This window comes from Protomyctophum parallelum (genome assembly GCF_964188405.1).
Source record: "Protomyctophum parallelum genome assembly, chromosome: 2".
Taxonomy (NCBI): Eukaryota; Metazoa; Chordata; class Actinopteri; order Myctophiformes; family Myctophidae; genus Protomyctophum; species Protomyctophum parallelum.
In genome coordinates, this window is record NC_139699.1 from 40,025,605 (window position 1) to 40,035,281 (window position 9,677).

The window sequence follows — 9,677 nt, forward strand, 5'->3', positions numbered from 1 at the left end:
GGTGGAGAGAGAGAGGGAGAAGGTTATGAAGTTATGAAGACCTAATTAAGGGGGTAACAGAGAGTGTGGAGGGAGAGCAGGCTCTGGAGAACACAAGGTCCAAAACATTACCAGCCTTGTGAGTGGGAGGGGAGGGAGATAGGGAGAGGTCAAATGAGGCCAGAAGGGATGTAACGGGAAGTTACTTCTCTGCGGTAGGAAGGTTGAAGTCACCCAGTAGAATCAGAGGGGTGCCATCTTCCGGTAACGAGCTGATCAGAGAGTCTAGTTCTTCCAGGAAGTTCCAGAGAGTTCCTGGAGGTCCTAGAATGAGCAAGCTCTCCCTTGCCTTGCTCATCCTACGATTACAAATGTAGAGACTAGTGAGTCGCTGCATTGAAAGTAAACCATAGTTATGATGTAAACCAGGGATTCCCAAACTTTTTTGGCCCAGGTACCCCTTGGGGGGAAGAATGTTTTCCAGGTAACCCCTCATCCTCGCAACACAGATAAGCATATTTGCAACCTTACATTGTGATGCCATTGGAACTATTTGTATTAAAACTAGGGCCGGGACTAATTGCGATTAATTACGATTAATTAACTACAGAAAAATTAATGCATTAAAAAAATGCAGAACGTTGTCACTGGACAGTTTTCAGACGGACCTGCGCACCAAGTGTCCGTGTCCTCTTCAGACAATAACACCACCAGAAACCGCAGACAGTTCACCAGACTGGGGGAAGCCGCTGAGATCACTTTGCTTGTCCCCGTGGATTGGAAAAAGGATTTAAAAGGCTATCCGATGGTAGCGTGGATTACAGCACAGTTGTGTGCAATTATTCAATAAAGAATTATTACCCCTATTACGACAAAAACAATGTTTTATTGCTTAAACTTATGTATTCACTATTCATTGATTCACTAGTATACCAAAATCCATTTGAAAAAATTGCTTTCTCACTGTTCTCGGGTCAAATAATGATATGCGATTAAAATGCGATTAATCTAGATTAATTAATCGCAAAGCCTCTGATTAATTAGATTATTTTTTTTAATCGAGTCCCAGCTCTAATTAAAACCTTTGAGGTGTGAAGTGTGAACGGTTTGGGGGACCATTTATAACAAAGGTGGCTTGCATATTGTGGTTTGCTATACTAAACAGAAATTTGCATGCACAAGGGCTGCCAAAGTAGGATATCTTTTGTTGTTTTTCTTGTTTTTTCGCCCCCTCTCTTCGAAGTTAGACTGGGCCAGCTCTAAACTAACTGGGCCACCGTGTGGCCCAATGGACCCTACGCCGGTGCCTACTTTACTATAGGCCTATAAATAATAGTTAGATCATTACTGTGGTTGATGACAGACAGAGATACTGCACTAAGGGAGAGGGGGCGGGGGAGGGTGCAACAGGTATCTGTTACACAACTTTGACTTATTTTAGTTAGTTTGTTTCCATTGTGTGTCTTTCAAAACAATGTCCCGTCACACAAATGAGGCGTGTGATTGATGCCACTGAGTCTGTCTGTCTGTGTGTGTGTGTGTGTGTGTGTGTGTGTGTGTGTGTGTGTGTGTGTGTGTGTGTGTGTGTGTGTGTGTGTGTGTGTGTGTGTGTGTGTGTGTGTGTGTGTGTGTGTGTGTGTGTGTGTGTGTGTTAGGTGAACAGGTCTTTGTGGTCTGAGTGACTGAGTCCACTGGGTATCTTTCCTGGAAAAAACCCCAATTGTCTCATCTTCTTCCTCCTCCTCCTCCTGCTGTTGATTGACTGGTTGAGTCATCGGCTCCATGCACCCTGTCGAGTGAGGGTATTTAACGCCACACAACACAACACACAACACACACGCACCAGTCACTCACCTCACACTGCACCTGCCCCAAGGTAAGATGTACTCTACTCTCCCCCGACTGTTACTTTTGACAGTTGACAGTTTGACAGTTTGTGTAGTTTTAGTCATAGTCTTTGACAAAAAATTCATGTAGTTTCAGTCACATTTTTGTCATCTGAAAGTCTAGTTTTAGACTGACTAAATCTACACTTGATTTACTTAAAATGTACTTTGGCAGGCTGTGATGGCGTCGTAATGGCAGATTTGACACTTTATGCTGAAAATAGCAATTTATGGAAATTTTCAGAGCACAACACCCGAGGGCAACCAAACCTAAAATGATTTTATACAGTCAGGATCTGGATCTGGACTGGAACATTTTAGCCTAGTTAAAAGTACATTGTTATTCATCATAGCTTAGTTTTTATTTACTGTAGTTTTCATCAGTGAAAAAAGGTAGTGCTAAACAAATTATGATCTATTATTATAATCTCTAATCTCTAATATCTTTATGTATATTCAGGTTAATAATCATATCTTTATGTATATTCAGCTTTATAATCATTAATATCTTTATGTATATTCAGGTTTATAATCATTCATATCTTTATCTATATTCAGGTATATAATCATTAATACCTTTATCTATATTCATGTTTATAATCATTAACATCTTTATCTATATTCATGTTTATAATCATTAACATCTTTATCTATATTCAGGTTTATAAATCATCATGACTTCACTTCACGTCTTCATTCTTCTCTCTCTGACTGGGACCATATATGCGCTTCCTCTGGTATGAACCATAGTATGAACACGCACGCACGCACGCACGCACGCACGCACGCACGCACGCACGCACGCACGCACGCACGCACGCACGCACGCACGCACGCACGCACGCACGCACGCATGCCTGTTGTATTATGAAAACACATGCCATGACTTTGCAGATGTAACTTTAATGCACTTTTTAATGCACTTTAATGTGTATGTGTGTGTGGTTTTCAGGATTCAGTTGCTAGAGACATTAGAGAGGTTGTTGTCGGTGAGTAAACATCATAACTTTATCAAATATCATGTTATATGCTAACTTATTGCGACCACAGGTCGCAGTTAATATGAAATCGTGCATTTCCCGTCAGTTGTTTGGTTGGTTGGTCACACATTTGGTTGGTTGGTGACATCACGTGACATCTTCAGGGATGGAGATCCCTGATGTCATAAATCATTATTAAGCCCATAATTATACTGTATGGAGAATCCTGATGTCCATACTGATGTCATCAGCAACTCTACATCTGACCTCAAACCCATAGATCTCCATATATGAAGCTGACCTGTTCTGACATTCAATATGTTGATCCCTCCCCACCCATCCATCCTTCCTCTTCGATGTCTCCCTTTTGACTGATACCTCTCCATTTAAACTCTAGACGGGCCTGCCCCAAAGATAATAGTGCAGCCGCGCCAGGCAGCTGGAGAAAACTCAACAGGCCAAATTAAGATCTTTCCCCACATGCCAAAGCACCAGTGCTCGCCCAGCAGTCTGCTGTCACCCAGGCGGATATGTTGATCTGACCCCCCATTCCAAAGCGCCAGTGCTCGCCCAGCAGTCTACTGTCACCCAGGCGGATGCTTGCACACAACCTCGCCCTTTAGGGCGAGGTAGCTTCTCGCCCTCAGCCGTTTTACCGGTATAATTATAACTGTCTTCTGTGTATTTGTATAATTAACGGTTTGTTTCTATGAATCCAGGTGACATCACTGAAGATCTGGATGTGGGTGAAATTATTCAGACAGCGAACACAAACCTTGGTGAGTGAGACAACATATCTGCCTCAAGGAGACAACATGGCTGCTTAATACAGTATGTGTTGTTTGTGGCATGTACTGTATTTCACTAGATATGTTGTCGTTTGTGTGCGTGTGCGTGTGTATGTGTGTAGGTCGTGCCAGAGGTGACCCTCACGTCATGTTTGGTGACATCGCCATGCCAAACAGGAGGAACGCACATCCGTGCACAGAGAGGGGATGTCTGTGGCCCAGAATGCAAAGTGGCAACGTTTACATCCCTCTGACCATCTCTAATGCTTTCAGTACGTTCTGTTTGATTGATTGATTGAATTAATTATTTATTAACAGGGTTATTAAAAAGATCCATGAATGGCTAATAAGCATTATATGCCTTAACTAAATTACTGACAGATTTAGTTCTCGCTGCATGCGTTTAGCCCTTGCCATGTCTTTTTTCAGTGCATACTGTTATTTTGACGCAGAGAATTTCCCGGAAGCGGAAGTAAAAAGTTCCCTGAAGATCTTATTTAAATTCACCCGAAACATACATTTTATAACCGCTACCAGCGATGCCTTAGTTATGAGCCGTGAATAAAGCTTGTTTCGCTCAAAAACTAGGAATCGTCTTCGCGTTGCCACGTCCAACTTCACAACGTTCGACACGGCAACTTGTGTGCTTTAGTGTGCTTGGTGGTGTCTCTCGTGGCGCAAGTTCACTTGAGACAGCGCCCCTCTGTCATGGTCTAAAACTGTAGGCTACTTTATCCCCTACTACTAGAGGGTGTGACCATTTACTCAAACGCGAAGGTGATTCTTCTGTCACCTTGAATAAAAGATTGAATACACACTGGACCACAATGTAAACACGTCCCCAGCAGGTCTCTTTCTGTTATAGGCTGATCCTTTTAGCCTAAAAGTGTTACCGTACCTCCGTGACAGACATTCTCGAATAAATATATAATGAAAAAAGAATGACCAAACTAAGTGGTTTGAATTTGTCTCCCACTGCAGGCAGTGCACAGCGTAACACCATCATCAGAGCGCTGGTTAGCTTCCATGGATCCACATGCATCCGTTTTACGTGGAGGGGCACTCAGAGAGACTATCTGAACATCTTCCCTGGGACTGGGTTGGTACACACACACACACACACGCACGCACGCACGCACGCACGCACGCACGCACGCACGCACGCACGCACGCACGCACGCACGCACGCACGCACGCACGCACGCACACACACACACACACACACACACACACCCTCACACACACACACACACACACACACACACACACACACAACTCTGTAGGGCCTACAGGTAGACCTATTTAGTATTTGGGATGATGACAGTATTCAGGGTTTCTCTCGCCTGCTGGTACCACACTCTGGCCTGGCAAATAGAACGTCTCGAAAGCCTTGCAAAGAGCTTTCAAAGACACTGAGCTGCATTAGCCTCCCGCGAAAAATTTGTGGATCGGCGGGCTGATCTGGGTTTTTAAAGCGCAAATAACATGCATTTTAAAACTGCTTTTAATATTTAATAATCATATTGTCTATGTCCCTCAAACTTATTTTTAATGGTTTGAGCCTCAATCACCACTCTGATATAACCAGGCCTTGTCAATTCTTCCTGGACTTTGAAAGCAGTTTTAGCTGCAATGCCACAATGTCCTGAGGTGGTGGGGGTGCTGATATGCAGATTATTTAATATTTAAGTCATTATAATACTGATGCTAGATAAAACCAGGCTTGTTTCCATTCCATGCCAGCTTGGAAAATCAACAATGGTGGACATTGTAAACAAAGTGGAAATGCAAATTTGCAACTGAAGACTGAAGAAATGGAGGAATTATACAAAGTAGGGTGACATTGATGACATCACGATGAGGCCAAAATCAGTCGAGCTGTTTCTGAGAGCAATTTCCATTAAAACACCCATATGACATGAAGGCCTGATTGTTCAAAATTGGTTATTTGTGGGGATAGAAAACACACATGGGAGCTCCAAAAACACAAAAGAAATTGAAAAAGTAGAATCTTATGTTATAGGTCCTTTAAATCATTATTTTAAAAGGTTGTATTGCCATCTCCCACGTTCCATGTCCCACCTCCCCACACCATGTGATTGGCCGGGCAAATTTCATCTAATGACAATACATTGTAACACTATTAATTATAGGTGCTGGTCATAGTGCATGGTAACATTGTAACATTAACATACATTCATAATTTAACATTATGAACTGTACTTTAGGTGCTGGTCATACGTGGGGCGTCAGGGAGGCGCTCAGAAGATTTCTCTACAGAGCAGGGGGTGTGTCTTCCAAAGCACCATCCAGCACGAGGTTCTGCACGCTCTGGGCTTCACACACGAACAGAACCGATCCGACAGAGACAAACACGTCACCATCGTCACCGACAACATCCAATCAGGTAACCACAATACCATTTAACTATAGCCTGGGATCAATACCATTTAACTACCTCTATACTAGCCTGGGATCAATACCATTTAACTACCTGTATACTTGCCTGGGATCATTACCATTTTCAGGTTTCTGCTCCGGTCTGGAGTGTATACTGTAAATTACTGTCAGGCAGCTGTGCACCTCCAAAAATGATTCCCCTTCTTAAAAGTATTTATTTTGGTATAATCGTTTCATTATTTTGTTATAATAATCGTTTGGCGTATCCATCTGTTACTCTAACTTGTAGTCTGACTAGTGAGACTAAAGTAGCCTAATTAATTCGCATTATGTGGGGAACAAAAACAATGCAATTTACAATTTACAGTGCGACACCAACCAAAACACAGCACTGGAACACGGTAGTGGAAAGCCTGGTGACGCGGAGATTATCAACCAGGTAATCAGCGCTCGGAATTGCGATCGAGGCTCTTTTTTTTGTGTCTTATGTACCAGGTCTTATGACTTAAGACGTGGAGGTGTGGCCAATGCTATTTGGCTGGTTTGAGTGGCCAAACAGCATTAATGGGACGCAAAATCAGTCAGCGGGGAGTGTTTGGTGGCAAGTGTTGGGCGGCAAGTTGGACGAAGGCTCTTAGGACTTAATTGTCATAACGACTATATTGGGGCGAAAAAGGGGGCAAAAAAAACTGACCTAGAGAAAGAAATTGTAAAAAAGGAAAAAGTATATAATCTGTGCGACCTAAACAGATTAATTGGGAGCATTTATGTGGCTGTTGCTGAGATGCGACCATAACAATAGTTTGATAAATAAATAAATGAATGAATAAATAAATAAATAAATAAATAAATGAATGAATGAATGAATGAATGAATTAATGAATGAATGAATTAATGAATTAATGAATTAATTAATGCTTCTAAACATTTTGACGTTTTGCTGCCGATAGGGATCGATGTTAAAAAAAATCTATATACTTTGTATAATTAAGTGATTTTCCGATTGGTTCGTTTATAATGTGATGGTTTTGTCTCTGTGTTCTGATTGGTCAACTCTGCTTCTCTACAGGAATGGAGCACAACTTCCGTATAGTGGAAACCAACAACTTGGCCACACCCTATGACTACAACTCTGTTATGCACTACAGCATGTGAGTGTGTGTGGTGTGTGTGTGTGTGTGTGTGTGTGTGTGTGTGTGTGTGTGTGTGTGTGTGTGTGTGTGTGTGTGTGTGTGTGTGTGTGTACTGTGTACTAACCCAGTCCCAGGGTTCTGCCCAGTCCTAGTCCCAGATATTTTTGATATTTTGAATGCCGTTCTAAAAAGAAAAGTAATAATATATATGTGTGTGTGTGTGTGTGTGTGTGTGTGTGTGTGTGTGTGTGTGTGTGTGTGTGTTGTGTGTGTGTGTGTGTGGGTGTGTGTGTGTGTGTGTGTGTGTGTGTGTGTGTGTGTGTGTGTGTGTGTGTGTGTGTGTGTGTGTGTGTGTGTGTGTGTGTGCGCACGCGCACGTGCGTGCGTGTCTGCGTGTCAGTTATGCATTTTCCAGAGAGTGGGGGAAGCTCGCTACCATCGTTCCTAAGCCAGACGACTCGGTCACAGTAGGGGGTGCCAGAGAAATGAGCAGCAACGACATCCTCCGTGTCAACACGCTATACTGCAGTGAGTCACATGGCCACCAGTCGAAAGTGATTCAATTTAAAGTAGCTTTAGTGGCATGAGAAAACATTGTGGCAGACCTGTGGAAATACGAAAATGAGGACAAATTGTTTTTTCTTTTGCGGAACAAACCATGCTTGTCCAACACAAACATCAAGCCACTCAAGAAACTCAGCGATTTATGTTACGTTGCAAAAAATGTCCAGTAAAGCCCAAATCACACCAATGGGTCAAGACGCAACCAAGCGGTTTTAGCGTTCGTCCCATGTGTCCTGTCCCGCATGTTGACGCAAGTCGAACCAAGTGATTCAATTGGTTTAATTCAATGGTGCTTGCAACTACATGCATACATGTGTCTACTCGCTGCAAGGAGTTGCATGGTGACCCATTGGTGTGATTTGGGCTTTAGTTGACTAAATATCTAAATCTTAGTCATTGGAGTATGCATGGGCCTTTAGTCAACACAATTAACACTGCTAATGATGTTTTTTTGTCACTCAGATAAAAACTGAGACAGTTGACTTCCTGTTTCCTGAACTGAACCATGCTGTCCTACTGAACAACCTACCATGATGGCTGCTGAACAACCTACCATCATGATGATGATTTAATATTGGTTATGTTGGTTTTTTATATATTTGGTCAAGGAACTGTCACTGGTGTCTGTGTGTGCGTGGGGTATTTTCATGATGACCACTTTATTTGCTTTATTTGTTTTGTTTTATTGTTTTGATTGCTGTGATTCTGTTGCTTAAGTTTTAGCACCCTTTAAGTACGTTATTTATGTTATTTTAATAAGATGAAGCAGGGACCCCCACTGTCATTGACCGACAACCTACCTCAAACCCTAACCTAACCGCAAGCATGGGTGCAACGCATGTTCGACCGCACGTCCGACCGTTGTTTCCGCATGTCTGTCCGTTAGTGTGTCTAATCTGCGTGTGCATTCCGATGCAGGGACCCTTATTGTAATGCAGATTCAACTTTTTCATAGATTTCATAGATAGATTCATAGACTTGTCAGACACTATTTTCAGTGTTGTTGTTTTTTGAGTGGTGCAACCACTCCAAGGAACAGCAATGTCCGTGTTCACCTATGTGTTCACCTATGTGGCCATGAGCACCAGTATATGACTATGAGTACCAGTAGGGGCGCTGTTGTGCCAGAAACAGAGAGAGAGATAGTATTAGTGCTGCACTGTTGCCTGCTAATGAGAGAGAGAGAGAGAGAGAGAGAGGATGGGGGGGGGAGGGGAGTTGCACCACTCAGTTCACACGGGTGTGATTCTTTTCTTATTTAGAGTAGCCAATTCTTTTTACCCCCCATTTTCTACACAATTTTGGTTACCAATTAATTCCTCCCCACACACATCTTTGTGTTGTCGCTGCTGTTGTATTCTACTACTGACTTGCCTGCCAGTGAGGAGCCCCCACCAGGAGGGCCTTCGTTCTACTCCGCCCATGACCTCCTGCTGACAGGCTCCGCCTCCAGCCTGTAGGAGTACATGCCGACACCCGGCAAAGCTGGATGCACCGCGGTAGATTTTACGCCACAACCTCCGTGGTGGTGGATAGGGACTTTTACCCATAGACATATAAGGTAGACACCTCTTCTAGCTCTGGGGCATGTGTTCTCGAGAGGGGGCAAAGCTTTCCCGAGTTTCCTTGCGAAGCACAGCAGAAGCATGAGCGGAAGCTTGCCAAGCTTTCGCGTGCGTCACAGTCACAGACATGGTCACAGAGCGGATGTTCGGGACTAACAAGTCCCGGAAAAGATGCAGGGGCGCTGGAAGGTATTTATACCAGGGGGAGCTGAAGGGTGGGAGGGATATCGTGGCCGAGCGCACCCCCCTTTCAGCGCTGATGAAAAGATGTGCTGTGATTGGCCAGCGTAAGTGGCAGCGTGAACTTCCACTTGAGTGGCACACTTCCTCCCCAGAGTGTAAATTGTTCCACCTTCCCGTTGACTCCAACGAACTATGTTGG

At 43.4% G+C, this 9,677-nt stretch overlaps 1 protein-coding gene across 1 annotated transcript; it reads left to right on the forward strand.

The window, feature by feature from the left end:
* The first annotated feature begins 1,728 nt into the window (after positions 1-1,728).
* LOC310853891 (hatching enzyme 1.2-like) lies at positions 1,729-8,366 on the forward strand. Its single transcript, XM_083758363.1, has 10 exons — positions 1,729-1,855; positions 2,526-2,602; positions 2,818-2,854; positions 3,565-3,624; positions 3,756-3,905; positions 4,615-4,732; positions 5,862-6,040; positions 7,103-7,184; positions 7,567-7,694; positions 8,193-8,366. Exons 2-10 carry the CDS (start codon positions 2,540-2,542, stop codon positions 8,201-8,203), a joined length of 828 nt encoding a protein of 275 aa, XP_083614489.1. The 5' UTR covers positions 1,729-1,855; positions 2,526-2,539; the 3' UTR covers positions 8,204-8,366.
* The last annotated feature ends 1,311 nt before the right edge of the window (positions 8,367-9,677 follow it).

Bases quoted from the DNA above. Each gene is read 5' to 3' on its own strand.
- LOC310853891 (XM_083758363.1), top strand. From the start codon at position 2,540: ATGACTTCACTTCACGTCTTCATTCTTCTCTCTCTGACTGGGACCATA. The intron at 2,855-3,564 runs GTGAGTAAACAT...CTATGAATCCAG, and splicing joins CATTAGAGAGGTTGTTGTCG to GTGACATCACTGAAGATCTG. The intron at 4,733-5,861 runs GTTGGTACACAC...ACTGTACTTTAG, and splicing joins AACATCTTCCCTGGGACTGG to GTGCTGGTCATACGTGGGGC.